At 44.2% G+C, this 25,206-nt stretch overlaps 2 protein-coding genes across 4 annotated transcripts; one reads left to right on the top strand and one right to left on the bottom strand.

Moving 5' to 3' along the window:
• On the top strand, positions 1 to 7,445 carry LOC118772755 (transmembrane protein 125). 3 transcript variants are annotated; one of them, XM_036521337.1, is made up of 3 exons: positions 1 to 487; positions 3,643 to 4,930; positions 5,939 to 7,445. In XM_036521337.1, exon 3 carries the CDS (start codon positions 5,977 to 5,979, stop codon positions 6,643 to 6,645), a length of 669 nt encoding a protein of 222 aa, XP_036377230.1. In that variant the 5' UTR covers positions 1 to 487; positions 3,643 to 4,930; positions 5,939 to 5,976; the 3' UTR covers positions 6,646 to 7,445. The 3 variants fall into 3 exon arrangements, with proteins under 3 accessions (XP_036377230.1, XP_036377232.1, XP_036377231.1); XM_036521339.1 differs by lacking the exon at positions 1 to 487 and adding an exon at positions 2,845 to 2,860; XM_036521338.1 differs by lacking the exon at positions 1 to 487 and adding an exon at positions 2,904 to 2,981.
• A 752-nt stretch (positions 7,446 to 8,197) lies between these two features.
• ap1m3 (adaptor related protein complex 1 subunit mu 3) lies at positions 8,198 to 25,112 on the bottom strand. Its single transcript, XM_036521336.1, has 12 exons — positions 24,945 to 25,112; positions 21,941 to 22,097; positions 21,584 to 21,651; positions 21,318 to 21,448; positions 19,549 to 19,696; positions 18,121 to 18,247; positions 16,007 to 16,149; positions 15,777 to 15,848; positions 15,255 to 15,413; positions 13,075 to 13,200; positions 10,607 to 10,682; positions 8,198 to 9,778 (listed from the first exon to the last, which is right to left on the bottom strand). The coding sequence occupies exons 1-12, from the start codon at positions 24,984 to 24,986 to the stop codon at positions 9,756 to 9,758; spliced, it is 1,272 nt and encodes a 423-aa protein (XP_036377229.1). The 5' UTR covers positions 24,987 to 25,112; the 3' UTR covers positions 8,198 to 9,755.
• Between the last annotated feature and the right edge of the window lie 94 nt (positions 25,113 to 25,206).

Genomic DNA, 25,206 nt, shown 5'->3' with positions numbered 1-25,206 from the left:
CTGAGCAGGATAACCGGAACAGCGCTGCGGAACCATAGCTACGACATGGGTAAACAGGATGAGACCGATAAATCTTTTCATTTCATCTCAGCCGGGAAACTGTTCCGAAACGCGTTTGATATGACAGGGGGGACTCCCTGCGGGACGCCGAGTAAAGGTCAGAACAAATTGAGCTAATCCGCTTTCCTTCTGAGCTGCGCATCGCCACAGCCACACCTGCATCAAAAAAGTCTTCGCGAACACCTGCTACAGCACCATCGCGCACGACTGTAAATTTACGCAAAGAAAGCTGCCCTGGAACAGCGCGTATTTCGCGTCGGACAGGACCTACATCACTTGCCTAAGACGCTCAATTCCCAACCTGTCTATCACGGTCAATACACGGCTCTGTACTGTTAAACGTCAAGACAAGAACGCTTACGAGCAGCAAACATCGCCGGAAGACCTGGAGAAGACTTCGCTCGCACCTGCTCAATCCTTTATACAGGTAAGAGAAATTACCAAGAATGAGCTGTGAGTGAATCGGTATGTATCATATTGTGTTTCCTAAAGTTGTTTACTTTGGCGTTATTCACTTGTTGAAGGCTGCCTGGCTGGGTTGCCTGGAGAGTTGTTCTTTTTTTAACGTTGCTGTTAAGTTTGTTGGTAACTGCCTCTATCGGTCAGCTCCTTCCCTGTTCATTTACACTCTATGAGTGAGAGAAGTAGGGCAGAGAGAAAGCACGCTTTGTATTTTTAAGTATCCAGGAGATTAATCAACACTTCAGCTAAACAAAACACACTCAAAAAAAACTCTGGCAAAAGCTTGTGCGCTCTGTTCCATTTTAATTCTGTGAAATGAAACAATCACTCTTTGTTAAACGTATACATTGGTGATTAACTGTACCAGTTCAAATTCTAGTTGTTATTATCACCAACAACCTGTGGCAAAGCGAAATTAATACATGATTTTGAAGGTTAATTATTGTTCACACACAGCGAAGCTGAATTGCGATAACGAGGAGTATTGTGGGAAAAGGAGACCATGGTATATCCTGTTTTTAGTCAGAAAGGAAGTACAGAGGTCCTACAGCTGGAAAATTCAGCAAGTTATAATTTAATTAATTTATCTACTTCCCAGTAAAGATGCCACTTAAAATCTCACCAGCGTCATTTTATTAAAATTTTATGAGTAAGAATTAAATTTTTACATTTATGGATTAGCAAAAAATATCACTATCATTTATTCATACATTCTGTATGTGTAGTAGAGACTTCAGCGTAGTGGTATGACAAAAAAAAAAAAAAAAACTGTATCCTCATGAACCATGTCGTATAATAAAAAGTTATAAACTAGTTATAAGTTAGACGCTCCTAATTAATGAAATGGCAGGTCAAGTAAATATTTTGTCATAATGACTTCAGTCTGAAAGGTTTGTTTTCATTTTTGAAAACAGGGAAAAGGAAGTTCTTTATGTCAACAACAACTGTCATGACCTTTGCACCATAATATCAACTCACACAGCAAACTTTGATCACTTCTGACACAATTCTGTATATGACGTTGTTTAACTCTTGTGTTTACTTACTGTGGTACCACTTATACATTAAGTAAAGGTCAGACATGAATTTGCAGGCTTCTGCATATAGAAATTTCAGTGTGGTTGAGGTAATCCAGAGAAAGCTGGACTGCCACACACAATAATTTACAACAATACAAAAAATAGTTAATAAAATGTTTTACAAGTGAAAAATGATGCTAAATTATTTTTATCTGTTTATCTTAAACTGGCTTTAGTTCCTATAACATCCTCTTGAACATGCTTATGACCCATATTGATTACATCTATATGACCCAATATCTATTCTTTTCAGAATATTTTTTATGATTCCTTTTTTGGGGGGGGGGGGGGGGGGGGTTAAAACATGCTTGTTAAATTAGGCTTTGTGTTGTTTAAACAAATTACATCTGATAGTCTGCTTTCCTTTATGCAAGGCTCTCAAAAGGAGCACCTTGGGGCAGGTAATGTACTCTAGAATATTCTAAGTAAATGCATTGTGGGTAGTGTGTGAAGGAATGGTCCAGGTGTATATCTCCCCAGCTATGACAGACAGAGCTTGCAGTAGAATGGATCCCTGTTCTGAGCAGAGGGAAGCTGGAACAGCGCCCTATCGCTATCAGGTTGTGGACAGGCTCTTGTTTCACCAGGCAGATAGATTTGAATATGCTGGAGGCTGGGCTGAACTCGTGGAAAAAGGTGAACGTGTTTTCTTTTGTCAGCAGTGTGGCGCTGGGGGACGTGCATGTTAATTGGTGATTTAATTAGCGCCTTAATATTGCAGCTGTGCTCGAAAAAAAAAAAAGCAGCAGGCCAGTGACTGGAAAGAGGGAGCATTACTTCAAAGGCTCTACGGCTGGAATCCTCGCAAAACCAAAACACGCGAGAGAGGAAGACAGAGATGGCCTTAGAAATGGTGGAGTTACACTGAAAGGTTTCCATATAATGAAAGACAGAAGGGCATTTTCAAACATGGCGACGTGTTTTTTTTTTTTTTTATTACTGTTTGTGTTTTTGTCCCTCTCCTACGGAGTACCATGTCTAAGCAAGGGGCCAGAGGTTTACTCTTATCACAGCAGAGAGCAAATGCGAGCCAATAGCAGCGGTGACATGACAGAGTCCCGGACCGAGTGAAATCAACAGCAGCCTCAGGTACAGGCTGTGAGGCTCGGTCAGCATTTAACGCGCAAGGAGGAGTGGCCGTGTTGTTCAGTCAGGTTATCTAGCTTGGCTGTTAAAGGCCAGTTCGACGCAGAGGAGAGAGGAGGGGAGGGAGGAGAGAGAGAGAGAGAGAGAGAGAGAGAGGGAGCGAGCGAGGAAAGGTAAGAAGGCCAGCTCCCCAGCTCTTATATTAGTCAGGTTATGCCTGGCTGTAACCTGAGAACAGGACTGTTGCTGCTGAGATGTTTGGAGGACAGCACAGAGGGGAAAGTAAAGGGAGGTGTAAGTATCACAGCGTGCGTAAGCTATGCATGAAAAATGATCTTTTTTTTGGTTTATAAGATAGCCTTATGTAAACGTTCTTTGAGCTTAACATGTCTCATTCCTTTCTGTCCATGCTCACCTCATGTCTCATATTCATAGTGAGTTTTCTGGAAGTGGAAGATATGAAAATATTTACAGTTTGACATTGTTATATGTAAATATGGATCTTGAATTTAGACTGTGATCAGTGTATTTCATAATTGAGGCAAGGTGGAGTTGGACTCAACAGAATGCCAGGATGTTGGATTTAGAGTCATGTGCACGTTGGTACATGTTGGGTTCTTTTGGGTCAGAAATGGAAACATGGCATAACGTCTGTAAGACAATAACCAGTGATTAAAAGAGACCTAATTGTGTTGAAACAAAAGAAAGGATTAGATCATGTGCATTACGCCATTGACCCGGTCACAAATGCCCATTATTTGCATTGACTGTCATCATCGCCTTTCTTTCTCCTCCTAAAAAGCCTCATGTTAAACTAATTGCAGTCCATTACTTACAGACAGCTTGCTGTTATCTAAGCATCTATGAAGATGTCGCTGCTCTCTTTTAGTAATGGAGAACCTATCCATGTTATTCTGCTTCCACGAGTTCAATCTGTTCTTTTTTTTCTGTGCAGGATTGGAGAGGGCCGGTCAGCGTTTGTGCGTGGAGGAGGCAGTGACTTCTCCCATTGTCCCCCGACCAGTGGGCAAAGAGGAGATGAGGGACCGGGCCAGCTGCGACAGGGACGCCAGCTGAATGAGCGCATTCAGCCCCAGGACAGCGCTGTCCCCTCCCTGTCCCATCCACAGACAGCAGCAGTGAGCCCCCACACACCCCCATGGCGCTTGGCAAGGACCCCTGCCCCCAGCGAGGATGCCAGCCCTGAGCCGCTCGCTTCTGCCCGCGGAACAACGACACAGAGAGAAGAGCGGAAGAGCAGGCAGGGAGGAGGAAGAAGGGAGGACATTGTGCGCTGCCGCGGGAGGCCCTCATCACCAGGCCAACCCGCGGGTCATCCTCCGAACCGGAGCGTCACAAACCCAGGGACTTCCACCGAGGCCATTTTGCTAGTCTTAATCTCCGTCTGTGCACTTTGAATACGCCTGTGGACTTGCTGAGACCCACAGAAACTTCACCCTAAGGCTCTCTCTTTTTTTTTTGGCCTTACGGTCCCTATGAATTATTGAGAGGACAGCTTTTTATCCAACAGCAGCGCTCACTGGTTTTTCACAGCCTCATCAGTACTGATTGAAGGGAGGTGGCATGGGGCTATAGGGGTCAGACCAGACTGCAGCAAGAGGAGAGCAACCACAGGTCCGACAGATGACCCTTTATGCGGTTCAGGCTGCAGCCTCAGACTTGTGATTCGTTTCTAATTTGCATCATGCAAATATTAACAGAGAATGGGAGGCTGGCTTTCTATAGATATTTAATGTATGTTTACGATCTCCCGGGATTTACAATTTGATGGCCATTTCATAAAGGGTTCCGAGTTGAGACAATATGTCGTGATACCAAGGGGCAAATGGCAATTGCATTTGAAAGGACAAACTGAAGAAAACAGGAATTGAAAGGCAGTTAAAACTGAACTTTTGATTGAGGACAGTGGAGTGGGACTTAAGTGAAGTTAATTGAAGTTCCGAGTTATCGCTCTCGAGGAAAGCGCTTTAGGCACTAAAGCAGAAAATGCGGAATTAAGGAAGTCCAAGCCGATGTGACGTTCCAGTTATTTGATTATCTGAGTTTGGAACAGCAGCAATTTTTTTTTTTTGAAGTCACTGAAGACCACGTGCACCTGTAAAATAGTTGACCCATTCAGGAACAGAAATATTGCAGACAAGATCTGAGGAAGAGATTAAAACTGTTAATACTGGGTTGCTGAATGATAAAAGCTCAGACAGGAGGTGAAGTGGATCTTCTAGGTAAGTGTTCAGGCATTGCAATCAGTTTGATATGATCTATCAGCCAGACTGCACATGGTGTGATTGGTGAAATGCAAAGCGGCTGCATTTTGGTTGAGTCTCTCTGTCCCACCGTGGCCTCTAATAATAAGAGAGACTTGTTTTCTCAAGGATCACAGGCTTTTTCAGTCATGACGTTTCATTTCAGTGTAATGACAGTTATATGTCAGCTGCACCTTAAACGAACCAGGGTTTAGAACCAGATTCAAACTACACAATTCCCCCAAAATGGCAGTGAAGACGTTGTATTCAATTGGACAGTAAGATGAGCTACGCTACGTTCTAATGGACTGATGTGTGGATGATTTGTATTTATGGTGAATGTTATGATGAACTGATGTGTGAATCGTTTGTTAATTTTATGCGTTCGGTCCCTGTCTTTTTCCCATGCAGATGGGGGTTGTTTGTGTACAGGGTCTGTGTGAAGTTGTAATTCCTATCAGAGAGCAGCATGGTGACTTTGATAGTAAAGGCGCTGACAGGATTGTAAAGACAAGCTGTCTATGCAGCAACCTTGAGGGTCATTCAGGCTTCAGGGACGAACCATTGATAAAAGGATTAATACTTGAGCCTGTGGCAAGAGACTTTTTCATCTCAGCACTGTAATCTTAACATCACCTCTAAAGACACAGAGGCAAGGGAATACAAAATGTACTGTATGTTTTAACTAAAGGTTGATCTGCATAGCTGTGGTGGAGTCATCAAAAGATAAATAAGGGCTCAACTTTGCTGTCAGCAGTTGTTTACACGTTAAAATATATTCTGTTATCCTCGTATAATGATTGTCCATTTATTTACATTGAGAATATTGTAGCACAATCCCTTTGATAAGCTGAAAGAGTTGTGGTACTGAGGGAGAGGGTGATACAAAGCAGTGACTTTGTTTACAAGGTTGCTGAAAAGGACACTCCTGCTAGGGAGCGTACTGTACACTGGACGGTGACTCACCCAGCGGTTCTCCCTCCCCAGGTGTCTGACCCGGAGCGTGATCGGGGCGGGCGGGGAAGATGCCAGAGCTGGAGGACTTCTCCCCGCCTCCGCGCAGCCAGCCGGACCCGGAGCAGATCCAGAGGAACGTCCTGGAGGAGCAGGTGGAGCTGTGGTGGTTCCGGGAGCCGCGCAAGTCCCTGCTGTGCTACTGCGCCTCGGTGGGCCTGATCCTGGGCTGCGGGCTGGGCGGCGTGGGCCTGCTCTCCACCACCACCAGCCTGTCCAGCGAGTGGCGGCTGGGCGTGGGCACGGCCCTCTGCCTGCTGGCGCTGGCCGTGCTGCTGAAGCAGCTGCTGAGCTCGGCCGTGCAGGACATGAATTGCGTGCGCAGCCGCCAGCGCATCGAGATGCTGAAGAGCGGCGGGCTGTCTGACCTGATGGTCATCCTGCTGACGGGCCTGGCCCTGCTCATCTGCGGCACCGTGCTGCTCAACCTGGCCCTGGCCAGCGGCCTGCCCCGGCCGGGGCTCACGCTCAACGACATGTTCATCTCCGGGGTGGTGCTGCTGGCCGTGGGCGGGGCCACTGTGCTGGCCGTGGGTGTTTACTCCGCCGTGGTCTTCCTCCTGGAGAGGACGGGTCCCGGGCAGAGGCTGAGGGACCGGGCTGTGGGCGTCTTCACCATTTCCGGCCAGATGAACGAGGCGCGGAGAGAGACCACGTCCAGTATGGCCAACCTCATCTGAAGGCGGAGCTTTACAGTGACTTAAACACTGACCAAATCCTGAAGGACTGAGATGCTGCATTCAGGTATGTGGCATCTGAAGGCCTACAAGCAACATCCATGTTCTTCAATGTATTACATTTTCAAAAAGCAGGATCAAACCTTGAAACCTCATTGACATGGCCTTAATACAAAGCTGAGGAACCACTGAGTTGAAGTCCATGTATTCTCTACAAGGGCAGCTGTGCAGAGCCCTCTAAGAAACAATCGCTAGAAATCTTCCTGTGATGGATTCTGTGTCAAAATGTGCCACTTCTGCATACCATCTGCTCTTCACTGCATGTAGGATCAGCACTCATTTTACACACATTTGTGTAAAACCATGTGTCCTTCATCCTCCTATTCGCCTGTTTATACTTGACGGGCAAAGGAGTCAATGATCAAAAGCATGCCAGGTTGTGCTTCCAAAATTTAATTCATTAGTCCAGGGCACTTTCTAATGGGCATCTTTGTGTGTGATGATGCTGTGGATCACCCATGTTAGTTTGCATGTTTGGGGTCTCATGCCCTGCTCTAGCACTGTATAGCACTTAAATCAAATAAAATTTTCCATTAATACACAGTTTAGTGGTTCTTACTAAGAGCTTAATTTAACGTCACTAAGTGAAATTCTTCTGGTCACCTGCAGCTCAACTCACAGGAGTAAAGTAGGTGCGGTCACTCCACACCTTTTATGTACAGAACATTCTCCTGCTACGTTAGCCATAACCATCAGTATCTAATGTATAAATGAAATGTATTCCGCTAACACTGCTGAACAAACCCACGCAGACAGAACTGCTATTTGAGAAGTCATTAGCATTACACCATTGTTTACTTTTGGGCTGTTGTATAACTAAGAAAGAAAGAGGGGAAATTGGATGCTGTCCACTACGGGCAGGCTCAGGTGCACAAATGGTATTGTCACTGTAAGAACACCAACAGCCAACTGTCTCCGCTTTAAACACAACCTGTAGTAGATGGACTTGTAAAAAACCTCACTAGCCATGATGGTGCATGTGGATATAACCTCAGAAGCCCTGGCCACAGCTCCCACAGGCCTGAAAGTGTCCTCTTGTGAAACAGCTGGGATCGTGCCTGGGAGATGCGTAAGCCTGCAAGAGTCGCACAGAGAGGGCTCTGATGCCCCCGGCGCTCTGCCCAGGGGCAGGGGCGTGCAGGCCGTGCTGGGCGATGCCAGCTCCCACACTCCACAGCTTGCCTATTGTCTGCCAGCAGCTGTCCGTCATCCACTGACAATGGCCAACTTTGTGGGCCCATTGTCACGGAGCGACAGGCAACTCACATGCTAGGCCCGATAAGCCACAAAGAGCCAGGCAAGTGCGTCCGTACAAACCCCATTGTTGGGTTGATTTTATGCTTTTGAAATGTTCGTTTTGGCCTCGTGGATTATGACCACCATTTAGCAGAATCTCTGTTTGCATCAAGTACCACACAAGCACGTGATTCAGTCGGTATCATCAGCTAGGAGTAAGAGCTCTATTTATAAGTATGTTTAAGACCTGTGTCCCAGTCATAAAATATCTTAAGTATTCAGAATCATTGTTCATATGTATGAGCTCACAACATCCTATGAGGGGAAAAAATAACATTGTGACAAAGTAATATTAAAGTTGTTTATTTCCTGAAAAGGACCAACTATATCCCACATCCCTGCAGTGCAGGCATTTATAAATAACACAGGAACTGACTAAAACAAGTGTAGACATCGGAGGTAACCCAATAATTACCTAGAAGTAACCAAAAGCATTGACCCTTATAAATAAAGTTTTTACATCAAATTAGTGCAACCAATCCCTTTATATTGCCTGATCACCAGTAAAAACCGTTCCCTTTTCAGTTCCAAGTTCCAAGTGTATCCTGTTGGCAAACAAATATATCTGACAAGACTGGTGCATTGCATGCTCAACAGGAGAGAATCATAAATCATATTTTGTCCATTTACCATACAAATAGCAACATTAAAAAAGAGTACAGAAAAATTTAGAAAACGTGAAACTTCAAAGTTCCAGACAAGACAGGCTGTGTTAAAAACACACAGTACTAGAACACAACTGCCTTTTAGACTGGCTGTAGCATGCACCGTGTCTCTTAAATGTTTACCCACAACAACCAGTGTTCCTGAGCCTTCTTCATGTCTATGTTGTTGTGCCCATTTTGAAGTGAGAGTTATAATGGTTGTCTCAACAGCTCCTAAAATAAAAGATGTTCCCGCAACAACAGCTTACGCCTCACTACACTTTATTATTAATGAAGTGTTGTTGCGGGAGTGTATTTTCAGACCGTTGTCCAATTGGGGATTACCTTCCAGCAACAGGAAGAAGCTTGTTGATTTTAAACTGAGAAATGTTCCAACAGTAGTACCTTCCAATAGCTCATTTCATATTGCGCCCTCTTATAGGGTCATTTCACTGCTGTTAGAAGAATGTCCTTTCTTCAAGTGAGAAACAAAAAAACAGAAATTCTACATTCATTGTTGTTTCACAGTCATTGCAAATACAAACTCCACACTCAGAAAAAATGAACCACAGGTAAAGTATTACACAGCTGCTGAAACAATGTTTTTTTTGTGCTTTTGTTAATCATTGATCTCGCCACTGTGGTGCACATTGCATTGCAGCTGAGGTTAAAGCGAGAGCTCCCAGAGCAATGATTCCAGATAACATCAACTGGTTCATCCTGTACAAATCCTACAAGGATATTACTGTACAATCCACTGGGTCATACACCTACCATTTAGGAGTAACTTTGTGCAGCTTCAGTTTGTTCTGGACTCTTGAAAACCGAAGCCTTCTAAAAACACTTCAGAGCAAGACTTCTACATCTGAATGATGCGAGAAATAACAATGTCACATTAGTCATGTCTGCTAAATGTCTCTGACTGAGGTTCACAAAAGAATTTCTTTGTGGTGAGCAAACCAACACTGTATAAAAGTAACAGAGTCCTGTGGCCAGACTGCAGTGTGTGAGATGCTGATCTATGTCTTCTCTCTCGTCCTCTACGGTCTTCACTTCAAGGTGCAGAAAGTGTGCCAGAGTGCATCAAGATTCATTCGTCCTGCAAGCATGCCCTTAGTTTGTCCGAAGCTGATAATCTGCCAAACATGATGATAAAGGAAACCATTAACGCATTTTTATCAATAACCCCATTTTATGACAATCAAATTAAAACGGACTGTAATTAGAGATATTACCATCCAAAAACTACAACTCAGACTAATGGTGACTGGAATTGTAAATGCCTGACCTCATTTGGAACTGAGGGGAGCGGACTGAAGTCTCTGGAATAATTGCCTGGTATTCCTTATGAATAAATAAAAACTGCTGCAACAAGAACTGGGTATCGCATGAACAGTTCTCTTCTCTCCCACCTCTAATGTTAATTGCTTACATGTAAAGGTGATACCAGGCTTCGCAAGGTAAAGTGCAACACAGTAAGCTGCATAAGAATGCATTACTCAAATGTGTTGCAATACAAATGAAAATTCCATTACAGTATTCTGCTGCTGATTTAAATACTCTTTTAGTAAAGTACAAATGTACCTTTGATTAGTACTAATACATTTCAGTTATTTTCAACCAAAAAAGCAAATATTTACATATACAAATATATACACTATAGACATGTATTCATAGATTTCTCTGTGGACTGGCCTCCAACCATTTCTTCAACAGTATTACCTAAATAAAATGAAAATTCTTCTAGATCAGGGTGAGCAACACAAAAAAATCAACCTACATTTAATTTAGAATGCGCAAACATCCCATAGATCAGAACTATTACATTTAAAGTGCTGACATTGAGCTGCACTTACATGTATTTATATTGGATAGTTCAACACGATTGCTGGGGGAATGGGAACTTTCACTAGCTAGGTGCAAAGGGAAATTGGTGCCATTCGAAGATCCCGTGGGGAACTCACCTCCACTCTGTGTGATATATCGCACCCATGGTAATGCTTGGTATCCACTCTTTTCAATGATCTTCAGGTAGCGCACCTGCATGCACAGCATAGGAGAGGAACCAATAGTATACAAAACACAAGATTCTTTTTTGGACTTTGAGGGATTCTGCGGCCATTTTATCTATGTAAATTACAGCTCACATTTACATTTTCCCTACCAGCCAATGATCAGTGTCAGGGGATCACAAATGCATTTTCACATTCAAGTGACTTTTTTTTCCGTCATGAATATAAATGAACAGACCATTCGCTCATTCAGACTTGATGTGTTTGACTTTAGACTGCTGTGTCTGTGGAGAGTGGACAGCAGCAGTGGGTGTGAACATATTGTTACTCAGTAAAAATAATGTTGAGTTAGTGTTGAATAGTGTTGAGTTTTGAGAAATCATTTGGCTTTGCTTACTGGAAAGTATTAGGATTACCTGTGTGCCTGCACTGTTGTTCGCATAAATAATCATGTAAATCATATGTATTGATCACCACCCCAGTCAGGAAACGGTTCCAATGCTGGGGAAGGCATTTATGCTGATGCCACTCTATGCATATACTTCTGACCCCATGTTCGAGACAACAGGATGACATCTTAATGGGTGAATGGGGAGTGGGCTTCCTCTTCGGAATGGAAACAATGACATGTGATCATTTGTCATTAAAAATTAGAAGTCCCAGGAGATATTCCCCAAACATTGCAAATTGTAAACCAAGGGCAATCACAATATTACTGACAACAGTAACAATGTTATCAGCTTTCTAAACTACCACTGGAAGAAGAGACTTTTTAAACTGACCATACAAAGAGTTCAGCCAAGAGTTGTCCTTTTAGTGTACCACCTACTTACAGGGCAGTCATATTCTTGAGAAGTGTTAAGAGACATCTTGTAAAAAGTTAACATGGGTCATGATGTTTAAGAGATGTTCAAGAGAACAAAATGCTGATGCTGTTGAAGTCAGAGCCGCAAGAGCACATCTTTAGTAAATTTACAAATACTTTTTTTAACTATAAATTAACACTTTCCTCCTCTTCTTCACAAGACACATCACTCTGTGAGCCACTTTCAGTATTTCCACTGAGGTCGTGGTAAACACTTACTAAGGGTAATAAAGGCAGAGTTAAAGAAGGGAAACCATGTGATGTTTACAAGGGAGGCAAAATCCAATCACAGTAGCCCCTTTTCAGACATGCACTGCAACCATGAACTTAACTAGACATTACCGGGAGGAGCTGTATGTGTGAACGCAAATGTCCGAATCACTTGGACTGGACATTAAACGGACTTTGCCCTGCCAGCTCCCTAGTACAAAGTCTGTGTAATGTCTGATTGAGTCCATGTATGAATAGAGCACAGCGAGAATTCACAGCGAGCGAGTGGGCGTTTTGATGAAGTTTCTATCATGCGACTGGCGCAAAACCGGAAGAATACCAACATCTGCTTTGTACTCTTATATGTACAAAGCAGATGTTTGTAAATTATGTGTACCTGTAGCACCATTTGGATGGCTATGTGTGATATTTTTTTATAGGCTACCCAAAAGTACAATAGCTATGTTCACCTTCTCCTCCTCCATGCCACATTATGTGCCCATACCACCAAAAGACATTGAAAAGAAAAAAACAGAAAATACTTCAACTCTTGAATACATTTCGTGAACTCGTCAATACTTTTCACTCATGAGAATGCAAGTGGCATCCAACTAGAAAATACCACGAGGAAATCTGGACGTTTCTAAACTCGCAATGATTTCATGTGACAATGTAACATACTGTACTACAAATGTAATCATTAATGATCGCATACTGGGTACTACAATGAAAAATAGCATGCAATATACAGTATATATTTGTGTAGTATGCAGTACACAGTATGCAGTAGGCGGTTCCAAATACAGCCACTGTGATTTCTGCAGCGTACTTTTTGCGTCATGTCTTGCCTCCTGCACGCTCTACCCAGGCGCCACCCTTCGCCTAATCCAAACGGAGTATTTCCAGTAGGTGAGAACACGTCTGACTTGGACAATCTCCCGTTGTGTGCTACATGTGTGAAAGGGCAATTCCGGCCAATGTCCAGACCCGATTCTCCGGACATTGTCTGGAGTTCATATGTGAAAACGGCTAGTGAGAACAATAGGGGGATGCAACCTGCTGACATTCAAGGCTCAGTGCACACATAGTACTTGCAAAGTAAAAGATCACATTTAATTGACTATTTAGAAACAAATTCACACAAATAAATTAGTTAAAGAAAGAAAGACAGCTGTAGATAGTAGCCTGACTCACAATTCCCCACTAAACAGATCTTGTGATAGCCACTGCATTTAAGACTGCACGAACAAAGACCTGAAGTCTTCAGGATGTGCTGTCAGTAGTGAACTATATGATATAGAAGCCACTGTATGAGATGAAGGCATTAGGAGTCTGTAACGCTCACCTGGATTCCGGACACAGTGAAGTAGGGGATCTCAAAGCTGACCGTAATGGGAGGCTTCCCCTCCAGCTCATCACTCTCCACACTGGGCAGCTCGAAGTGAGCCCGCATCATGTACTCCTTTCCCCCCTATTCACAATACATAGAGAACTGACAAGGTTACATACATACAATAGAGTCACATACAACACAGACAGCCACACACAGATCAATACACACAGCGCTGACAAGGTTACACATACCAACACACACACACATACACACACACACACACACAACAGACAGCATTACACATACTGGTTATATACACTCTAACAAGAAACAGACAGGGTTAACCACACCTATGCATATATGCACAGCACACACACAAAACACACAGGCTTTACATGCTGAGACAGAGACACAAATAGGATTCATAGAGAATCAAGCTTCCTTTGTGGCAGGGCTAATACAGCCATACATATAGTGATGCTCCTGCTTAGAGCAATATACAGGATGTGGTTTGCAGCAGAACTGAGAAAATGTCTTCCTGAATGCTGTAAGCAATGGTAAAAATCTTGAATTTACAGGAAAATATGTCCCCACACCAGCATTTCCTTTGCACACTGTCATTGCAACTATGAGTTTATCTGGTTCCTGTAAAAGTGTGATTACAACAAGCAATGAAGTGTTTCCTATGAGAGTGCTACATTTTCTGCCCAAAAGGCCGACAGCGTGTGGCCTGCAGTATACGCCCTTCTTCTCATCAAAAGGCCACTGTAAAACTGCACTTTGGTCACGTAACACAGTAGGAAATTGTGCAGGCCACACCCTGACAGGCAGCTGCAACCTTAAAGAGACATGCTGTTAAAGGAGAGACAGCCTGTTTGAAATGGGAGCAATAATCAAGAAAGAAAACATGTCTAAGGCTCTTTTGGAGCAGTACAATGTAATCTAGAAGATGGGAGCAGGCAGGTGATCACAAATCCAAGCAGAACCTGCAGCTTCATTAACAGTAATATCTCTTTCTTCACTATAAAGCTGAAACCAGGCTGATTCAGCAAGTTCAGGCTTCAGGTGTTTTTTCAATGTCTTTAACAGCGACTAACCATGCCACTGTGACTCAACAGTTTATTCAGCGCCGGCCTGGTTACAAGCAGGTGAGAGGTGCGGTTAGTTACACTACATTATGACACTGCATTAGTCAATGCCAGAGCTGTTGGGAAGGAAATTTTGTCTAAATTCAGTGATATGTACTGTAGAGACAGCAATCAGATAAGCTATCAAATAAGGAACATGTGTCCAAATCACCCAGTGAAATGGTAATTTTTGTGAAACTTCATTCTTCCAAGATTCATTCTAGCAAAATAGCAATGTCAGTGGTGCAGCTATCAAAAGCTTTGCCAGCTCAAATTTGTATGAAAACATGAATAGCGGTGTTTCTATTTCATGTTTGTTATCGAAGCAAACACTTAGGATTTCTATACACACGTTTTTCACCTGCTTCTGCCTCTACAACAGCCTATACCCCTACCTTTATTCAAATTCATGAGCCATATTATAGGCCAGTACTACAGTGGGAAATCAACTGTGAACACAGCGAGGCTACAGCTCCCAGCGCCACTTGGTGCCGGCCAGTTCTGCCATTGGGAGAGGGGTTTAAGAGGACTGAAAGCCACTGCAGCTTGGGCAATGTCAGGAGAAGGAGAAGCAAGCTGCCAGTGTGTGGAAGCCATGCAAGTGTGTGTCCTTTGACAGACTCCCAAAAAACAAAGGTTTTGGACCTGGATCAGAAAATGAACAAAAAACAGAATTTTCTGCAGTGGACATGACCCAGGAAAATCAATCGCCCCTCTACATCTGTAGCCAACCCTCTGCACCGCTTTTGTTGTGCTCGTTTATCAGTAATACTTAGGGACTGACGCGTTACTGAAGCTTAAAATGACAAGGTTTTTGCCCTATTTTCAGTAGTTTGCTTTGGTTCATGTATTTTTCAAATCACTCTGGATGTAAACAAAATAAAACCACCAGCGCTACCTGTTTTGAATCACCTCTGCCTGTCACACCTACTGCCAGAGCTGCACCCCAGCTCTGTCACACAAACTAATTGATCTGGATGGTCCGATACAGCCAATAGTCGTAAGCACAAATCCGGAGTGGCGGGAGGCGAGGGCGAGACGGTGACTTGCGCTGGCAGTTCTCACCGGGAAGGACTTGATATTCCACTGCACCGCGTTCTTCTCCGGCACCCACTTGGCGCTGCCCATGCTGGTCTTGAATTTGGGGGAGTCGGCGTCACTGGGCACCGGTATCATGATGGCCACGTTGTTTGCGGTTGACCGACTCTTGAACTGGCTTTTAGCCTGGGTGGTCAGGGCACACAGCAAGCACAAAGAGCATGAATCGATAACAGCACACAGCTATTATAAGCCTGCTGGCCAGGTACAATGATCCAGTGAAGCAGCCCTGCCTTTTGATCTGTCACAGACTAATTATTTACGAGGGCTTTTTGCATGAAAGTCCTACGCGGAAGAATTTTAACATACAGGGGCCAGAAAAGTAACAACATTCTGCAATAAATAAAAAGAGACAAACACATTTTCCCCCAGGGTGAGGTAGCACCAGCTGTGCAGAACCCAGCACCCACCCCTCCATCAGCAGCTCATCATCTCCTGCCCCGAGCTGCGTGCCAGCACTCAGTGGGACAGAGAGACGAGAGGGCGTACCTTGACCTTTATCTCCACGCGGCTGTGGGAGTACTTCTCTATCACAGACTCAATCCAGAAGAGAGGCTTCACCTGCGGGACGGTGAGAGAAGGTGATGAGTGACACGGTCAGACAGAGAAACAGGCTCTGCTTTATGTGTGTGGCGGAACTGCTCTGCACGCTCCACACTGTTAACATGTCGGCTGATGGAAAGATTCAAGCGGCCAGCAGGGGGTGCTGTTTCACTGACCGTTGCGTTGAGGCGGTAGGACATTAGTTCACACTCCCCATCAGGTGGGATGAAGGAGATTGTGCGATCGTTCTCGAAGCGGGACAGGCGCACGCACTGGTGGAATTTCACGTCCTCCAGCTCCACAGTCTTACTCTTCTCCCCTGACGGAGCAAAGCAGTCAGGTGAGCAGTTCAGCTCAGCTCAGCTAAACCACACCCTTGTTCATAGGTTACTGGAAAAAGGTGTTCCCTTTGAACAAACAACAGCACGACATCCAAATTCCTGAACTCCAGTACTGACACACATGAAACACATCAATCACGAGTCCACAATTAGAAGTATTTTGCTCGTACACCCTCTATGTGTGACAGCAGAAACAAGTATTCAGTCACAACAACTTCAGCGCAAACAGGACAGCACCCAGCAGGTTAAGAAGCAATGTCACGGTGAAGTGGATGTTTACTCCAACGGAAAGTTACCCTTTATCAGAGAAAATATGGAAACTGACTGCTGCTGCTAAGAGCTGTTTAATGACTTGTGGCCTGTCAGCTTCCTCTATTTCCTAATTCCCTCACCCGTGGGGAATTTTATCAGGCCCCAGCTCAGAATGGGCCTCTGTTGAAATGCAGCGCTGCAGTGCGTGACCGGGTGTCTGTGACATTTTAATGAAGATTAAAAGCGCCCTTGTGTTCTTGAAGCCAGCCAGGAGGGTTGGAACGTAGGGCCAGGTCTTTGGAGATCAGAGGCCTACCAGGCAGCTATAATCCCAGCAGGTAGACCCTTGGAACTGCCTTTTCATTGCTGGAATGAAAGGCCACATTATGACATCAGTGGGTGGGTGGGACAGGGGGTACCCATCTCATTAACTGGTCCCCGGATCCCCTGATCCCCTGCGTCCCCGGGGCTGTGGGCAGGAGGCGTCGGCAGGTGCCGCAGGCAGTAGGCTTTGGGGTGTACAGTCTGCTTCTCTGAATTCATTAAAGGGACTGTTTCAGCTCCTTAAACGGCTGTCACACACATGAATGGGGGATTTTAAGTGTTTCTCTTTCTCTCTTACACCCCTTCCTTTTTCATGCCTCCAAATATGATTCAGTCCAGCCCTAAAATATATTTGGACTATTAGCAAAACTCTGCTTCCCTAATATTTTCATTGAACACGACTAAGGAATTATGTTGAAACGCCAGACTTGTACAGGTCAAATATTTGTAACCTGGGCTGCACTTCTGTTTTGTTTTAGGTATGTGGCAGCGAAACTGACTAAAATTATCATTTTGTTGCATCTAACCCTAAACTAAAAAGTAAAAAAAAAAGAACCAACAGTTTGATATTACAGCTTTCTCTCCCCCATGTTACTGTTGACATGGAGCAGCATTTACAAGCCTCATCCTCCAGAGGGTAGTGTTTGGGTGGGAGATGGCCTTTCCAATTATACAAAAAAAATTGATGAGGCTAATTAGACAAATGCACGAGCTTAACACCTCCAACATAAATGATGACACTTCATGATTTCATATCCCAGCAGGTGCATACAAAATTAATAAGACACCTGAGAAAATGTCACCATAAATTAAGGATGTTTCACTTTTGGAAAACTTCACTAGCCTGTGTTAGCCTCCACTTCTCAGCTGAATTACTGCTCAGAGAATTAAACTGATCATTTAAAGTATATAATGCAGAGAATGGCATCTTGTGGTAGTACTTCTGGAAAGAGGTGTAGCACACTGTACTGCAGCACACCCTATTCAGATGCTGTTTTTAAATAACATAATTATTTTTTCCCTTGAAGGCTGCCGTAGGCACATGCGACTGATTGGGGACCACTGCCTTAAAGGAAAGACTGAGAATGCTTTCAAAGACAGAAAATATTGATTTTTCTAATCTATTAATGAAACCGAGTACTTCTTTCTAGTCTGTATCCCAGACATGTCCTCAGTGGTTGAGCCCCCATGTGTTGCTCAGTCCGGAGGGGGGAGGGACTTTCATGTGTGTGCAATAGCCTGGAGCAGGGATCAGGCAGAGACAGCAGCTCCAGGGGAATGTAATCCCATAGGCATGGCCATGTGCAAGTCAATGAGGAGACTCGGACTGAGCGATTCAGAGACTTGTCGCACTTAACGGGTGTCCTACTCACTGCCTGTGATCTCGAAGAGGACTTTGTCATTGAGGCCCAGTCTCAGCTCGGGCATCCCGGAGAGGACCACCTTGAGTTTGACGCTGCCAACAATCTCGCTGCGAAGGACGCTGCCGTTGGCGCTGACCTGAGAGACAAAGTCAGATTTCACGGGCACTGAGGAGGAGGTGGAGGAGGTGGAGGAGGAGAATGGGGACATGCACAAGGAGGTAAACAGAACGTACCGGATAAAGGAGAGACATGAAAACACGTTCTAAAATCACATCCAGGAAATGCCCTTGAAAAGTGAAGAGCAGTACAGTAAAGAGTAGTAGAGGCAGGCAACAATGAAGAGCATGCAGCTGCCACAAGAAGATGGAGGAGGGTGTGGAGACAAAAGGAGGAAACAGAGGAAAAAGCCAAGGATCAGAAGAAAACACGGGGACAAGACAGAGCACGGACAAGACCAAGTCAACAGCAAAAGCGAACAATACACAATGGGCACCTGTAGACAGTACGGGCCAATAATAGCGTGCAATTAAGACTCCATCTGGAACGGGACTCCTCTAATCAGTGGAGAGCTGAGCAGGGCGGTTCTGATCCTGTGTAAGGCAGGGCGTCGATTGTGTGTACGAGTGGGGTGTGTGTGTGTGTGTGTGTGTGTGTGTGTGTGTGTGTGTGTGGGGGGCGGGGGTTGGGGGGGTGTTACGAAGGCGACTGAAGGTTTGTTGCAAGAAAGGAAACTGGGAACCATTTCCTCCAACTGTGAATTCAAGGAAGTAGGAAATGGGCTGTGGAAGCTTCTCTATGCGAGCATGAAATCGAACGAATATGGCATTTATACTCCGTCTAGACAACTGTAATCTGAGTCATAAAATTCACAATATCAAAGCTGAGGTAATGGCAAGTAGTATGCAAGGTATACTGTAAAACATACAGTGGCATCATTTATTTATTTTTGTATGTCACTGAAGCTGGAATGGGATGGGATGGGACTGAAGCTGAAATGTTGAAAAAGGAACCTTAAACGTACATAACATTTCTTGGTTCTGCCTGCCTCACAATTATGGCAGTGTAAGGACAGGCTAATTTCATACTTATATTCCCCACACTTCAACTGAATTTGACATTAATTTTAACATTCAGTCACTAGCCAGAAAACGATAAACTAACAATAATTTCATTGTCTGCTACCACTGCATCATCATCCCGGGAATTTTTTTTTGAAGAAGAACCAATTCTTCAGAGATAGAATATTAGCAGAGGAGTAATCATCCAAAAACAAACTTGGAAAATTCTCAGACAGAGCACTTAAAGGAGTTACTGCAGCGTGCCACTTGACTAGAGTCAGACCATTAGTGGCAAACACGTGGGCACGACTGAACACAAATCTAATCCGCTAAACTTTGCTGGACAGATGGGAGTTCAGAGGGGAGTGGGTTCTCTCACCAGCAGGTTGACTGACTCGATAACGTCCATAAAGACTTCATTCTTCCTGTACTTGATCCCCTCTGACCTCCAAGACACTGCATTGGTAACGGTTGCAGGGGGCCGTGGGGCACCCACCTCCAGCTTGTGCCCTTGCTGTGTGATGTACCTGCAAGGAGTCCAGGGGGTACAGGTTACAGGTCACATCTGCAGCAAACAAGGCAGCACGTCCCAGAGGTAAAGCTCATCCAATAATGAGACTCCAGGGTAGCTTTTATGCGTTGTATGCCTCGGCCTAAACTGTCAAGAGTGCGTTAACATGACATCTACATTCTGCATCTTGTCACATTGTTATTTTTCTGCATATACACCACCACAGCAGATAATAGTTGTGTACCAGGTTGCAGCGTGGAGATACAGTCCTCTGCTCCTGTATGCAGAGGCCAGGCTGTTCCCCCAGGGGGCCTGCAGGTCCACAGGGGTAGGCCGACAGGTAGGGATTGATGCTACTGCGTATGGCCCTAATCTTGTTTCTCTGCTTCGGCTCTTCCACACTTTCGCATAGTCAACACTGCTATTTTGTTTTCGTTCTGGCTGACTTCCAGCAAAGGCAAAGCCCACGTCCTGCCCCCGACAGACTCGGCTGCTGCCTTATCCTCCTTTCTCAGACCTCAGATCACTCTTGATGGGACTCTCCTCTATATGCCCCCCCCCCCCACCACCACCTGCTCCCACATCAAGGTTGTAGAGTTAATCAACTTCACCGCAGCTGTCTCACAGATGAGCGCAGATTGATCCACTTCTTCCCGATGGGTCCGACCTACACCTGCTTTCTTCCCCCTCCCCCTCCGCTCCCTCACCAGCTCCTTCATCAGAGCAGGGCCCGAAGTGAGATTGCATTGTCTCTGCAGGTTCTAATGGCCGCTCCACAACAAACATATGCTGGTAGCTTCTGTGTGGGGCATGGCCACAAAATGTTTTCAAATCACAGACCCTTATGTACGGAAAAGAGAGGACAGGCTCAAAAGGGAGGAATAAAAGGGACGCGAGTGGGCATGTTCATTTGTTTTAGCCCACGCGCTCCTCATGAATGCTAATGAATGCGCCCTGCCTCAAAGAGAAAGCACAAGAGAGGAACACTGAAGGTAAACAAGCGGATTAGCATCAGAATAACGCTCAACCTTTTCAAAAAGGCCCCATCTGCGAGCCTGGCCCTGACAGAGCCGGGCAGGGCCTCTCCCAGGAACAAGGAGTTCGCTTCCCATCCAAGCTGGGGTCTTAGATGAGGGGAGAGGGGAGACAGAGGTGAGGAGATCCCCTCGAGGAGGGTGGCAAGGATCTCGCTTGGATCTCAAGAGCCAACAGCTGACAGCAGCTTTGTGTCGAAGATGCAGTGACGGGCAGTAATTGCTATCTCGCCCTGGGCTGCAAAACCAGATGCTTCCTGTTCTCTCTACAGCATGCAGGCAGCATTTGATCCCAATAAAAAATTGAGCCAAGGAAAGGTTATTCCTGTGTCTGTTTCTGTTTTTAAGTAAATGCCACTATCTAAGGTCTCTGCACGTGACCCCCAAAAATACTACATCCTAATGTCACCACACAAAGGAAATCAACGTTTGAAAATGCATAATAAAGGAAATACTACCATGGACACAAATGATACCTACTTCTCACCTACCTTGCCCAAGAGCAGGCATGTTATACTAACTCTAAACGCAGATATGGCCCAGAATCTAGCACAACAAGGTGTGGAGAGGTGTGCTCTCAGACACAACAAAGGCTGCACTCACTCCTGCAGGATCTTGCTGTCTGTCGTCTGGGGGAAGCCAAAGTCCATGACCTCGTCCAGCAGCTCATACACAGTGACAAAATTGTCCCGTATGCTCTCCTCCTCCAGCTCCTTAAAGTACTCCTTGAAAACCTACACAACCATGTGACACACAACAAATAACAGATCTGTCAACACTAAAGGGTGCTCACTGTAGTGACAAATGACTGCATTAAATGGACAGTGTGAAGTTATGTTAGACAGGCAGAAGATCAGGCCTTCACTCACCTCCACTATTTTGTAGAGGAAAGAATACACCAGGGCAGCGTTGGCATTCTTCTTTGTCACAGCCACCACTTTAGAACAACGGTTAAAGATAGCAGAGAGGCTCTTTCATTCCTATTTACAACTCCATGAGGGAGCAATCCTAAGGCTCCAACTTTTGGACATTTTCATGGAGAAACAGTAACAGTGAGACCTCAGCAAGCACAGCCTCTTAAAATGGGAATAAGGGTTTAATAAACCAGGCTTACCGAGAGGGGCAGTGCTGCATATCAGGAGACCGAAGTTCCTCTATGCTCATTTTAGTTTGACAAACAGGAAAGGATGCGAGTGTGAAGGACAAGACTCCATGAGAAAGGATACAGTAGAGATTGCTGTGCTTGATCCACAGGAAATGTGATGCACCGTGTGTCAGTAAGGGTGAAACGTCTGCATCCTCCTCCTTCTTCATCAGGATGGGCATAAAGTGGTCGATCTCGCCCATGTCCATGTTCCCCATGTAGTTCCGACATATCAGCACCTGGAACCAAAACGGGTATTTACAGCACAGTCACACCCTTTGTACAGTGGTTTCCCATATGCTTTATTTAAGCCATGGTGACCTTTCTTTTAAAGGTAAGGGGAAACTGCCTCCAAAACAGCAGACAAAGGGGCAGTTCCAGCCTCTACAGTATCGACTGACAGTTTTGAATGAACTGACAAAGGCAACAGCATGCAGTTTGCCTTGGCCTTGTGCAAGACAGCTGAGTAAGTATCCTGAAATGCTGCACTACCTATTTCATCATCATGGAACAAGTTCAGTCATTATTCTACCACAGCCCAATACTTCAGTGTGTGAAACTGGTAATAAACCTGTTTTTAAGGATTTGTTTAAAAGACGTATGACCTAAAAGTCATTGACAAAAAAAACAAGGCAAGGCCAAGAAAAAGGAAGTAAAGAAACCAACTGCCATTAGGAAAAACAGGATGAAACAAAGTTCCATTATTTTCATAAAAGTACAGGAGAGCAGATACCTGACAGCTCCCATCTGTAGACAAACACAGCTCAAATGTAATTACAAAAAGAGAACTGACCATGAAAAAGGGTTATGACATCAAACTGAAAAAATTACATGAAAGAAGCATTTAATTAAGATGAATAACTAAATTAAAATATCACTGTTGCACTTATTTACATTTTTTTACACAAATGAGAGTAATAACCAGCTGAAAATAATAATTAGCTAAACTTTCACCAGTCCCTTACTGTTTTTTTTTTCTGTATCTGAGTGAACACATCCTTACTTCTCTGTTAGCTCACTTGTGTCCTTTATTCTTGTGAGCCTGCAACACTACAGTATTTCAATGTCATGTGAGTGCTGTGTTACAAAGATAAGATGGCATACCTTATGTTTGAAAGCAATGAACTCTAATTGTTTAGAGATTAATCCTTAACAACTGAAATGGGTTAACAGACTAATAAAAAACATGTCCTTTTAGAGCGGTATGTAAATCCTTCACCACCTTGACTTTAATAATTCTTGTCTTGATTATGGGTTGAGGTCCAGAAATTTGCAGGGGGTAAACAGATTTTTCTTTCAGCCACTGTGAATCCATGCTAATGTGGAGGGAACGCCTCCAGGTTGAAATATTGGATTGCTCTTAGGTCCAGAGAGGAAAAGCTTTAATCAGCACTATTAACAGTCTCAGAGCACATCGGTGTGTAATCAATCTGACTGACACTCCAAAGCTGATGAGACCTCCTGGTTTTTCTTTAAGCCTCTCCAGAGGAATATGCAGCTATATTCCTAAGGCAAAAGCCCAGTTCTTGGTTTTTATAAAGATTGTTCTTTGTAATTTACATATTCTGTAGGCCTTCATTATCTTAGCATTTACTATTAGTTCATCAATTTATTAATCTTTTATTAGAATCATTATGTTGAGTATATTGGTGTGTTTATGGGTGTTGGCATTTAACTGCTTGGATTTTTAAAAATTATTTCAAGGGATTTCCTATTTCAACCGCAACCGTATTGCACTGACATTTCCTACTATAAAGTCATTCAGTTATTCATACACATAAACAGACACAGAGAAAAGGCACAGATTTGTATATGGTTCAATGTCTGTGCTTCCATAAAAATGAATGAGGGATGGGTTCTCAGAGCACCTGCTCCAGATCTACATAGATGCCTGTTAGTGGAACAAGAAAAGCTTATGAAACATTTTGTTTGCTACCTTTCAGCAAATGTGCTGTGCGCACAAGCAAAAAAGTATGGCCATAGTCCAAGTGCCTACCACAGGTAGTACTGCATGTTTATTTGCCTAGAACTACACTTTCCGAGTGACTTAGTTTACATTGTTTAACATTCTTTTCCATTTTTAAACAGGCAGTTTCTGTATTCAAGGTAAGCACCTCACCGAAGGGCCCGACGTCAATGCCTCAAGCCAACAACGTTCACCTTCCAAGCGTAATTCCTTAATTTCATATCACCGAGAAAAACTGCAATATTAGCAAGTGCAATCACTGATTGCAGGGTACCCTTGGATGCAGCTCCGGTTTCCCCTCGCCTCTTCGATTCAACCTCGATCTCTAGTGGTAAAACATGGTTACTACGACCACAGACAAAGTCACCCTGTTAAATACATTACTGAAAAGTCTCAATCAGCACGCCAAGAAGTTAAGAGATTATTTTTTTTTATCGAATTGGGAGATCTTGTCACTCGTCCTGCAACACTTCCTGTTGGTTCTACACGATAAGACACGAATAGATCTTGCGTAGACCCGCAGGGTTATATGCCAAATGGATGGGAAAAACTTAACACCGATTCATAAATTGACGCATCCATGTGATGTACAGAATGGATCGGTGCGTCGTCACCTCTAAACTAATGCCAGTGAACATAAGCGCGCTTTTCTTTGAGGTAGTCTACGTGCACCTGTCATGGGTGCTGCGCAGACTAATTTCAGTGTTCATGTCGGCAAGTTAGTATTTCAAATTCAATCTCTGTTTGAGTGTTCGCATAGTGAATGTAGTATTTCTGCTCAAAATATCAAAAAGGAGCACTTGGTGAATAATTAACGATAGGAAAATAATCATTATGGAAAAAACGTGGCTTGCACGTTTTAGCCAGCAGTAATCCTTCTACCACTGCAGTAACTTACTGTTAAGACAAGTGAATATCAGGGAACAGCAAATAGTTTTTCAGTGACACCTTCATCGCAATATTTTCATGTGACTCACTCGTTTGCACTGATAGTCTACCTGTTGATGTCCGTTTTGTCCGAACCCTCACCTGCGCTGCACGCCCAGTTAGCTACAGCTAACTTATACAAGGTACTCCCGGTCAGCAGCTATCTAGCGAACATACAAACTTTGCATCTTACCTTTCCCTTCAAATCCAGGATAAAGATAGCTGAAGCCGACATCCTCGGAAAGAATGTTAGAAGCCACCGTAAAGTGCTGTCTTCTTTTAACGACCGCGTACTTAAAATATTTTAGTCAGAACTGAATTAAATGGAGAACTATTTTCTTCCCCTCTCTTCTCCTTAGCAGCGCTCTTCCGGGTCTGTTGGCGTCACAGACCTGCCTAACAGCATTCACCAGCACGCACGTAAAATAAACTCTGTAGATACGCGAACTATTCTC

This window comes from Megalops cyprinoides, chromosome 2 (assembly GCF_013368585.1).
Source record: "Megalops cyprinoides isolate fMegCyp1 chromosome 2, fMegCyp1.pri, whole genome shotgun sequence".
Classification (NCBI taxonomy): domain Eukaryota; kingdom Metazoa; phylum Chordata; class Actinopteri; order Elopiformes; family Megalopidae; genus Megalops; species Megalops cyprinoides.
The sequence above is the reverse complement of the archived record's forward strand: the minus strand, read 5'-3'. Positions and strand labels throughout refer to the sequence as shown.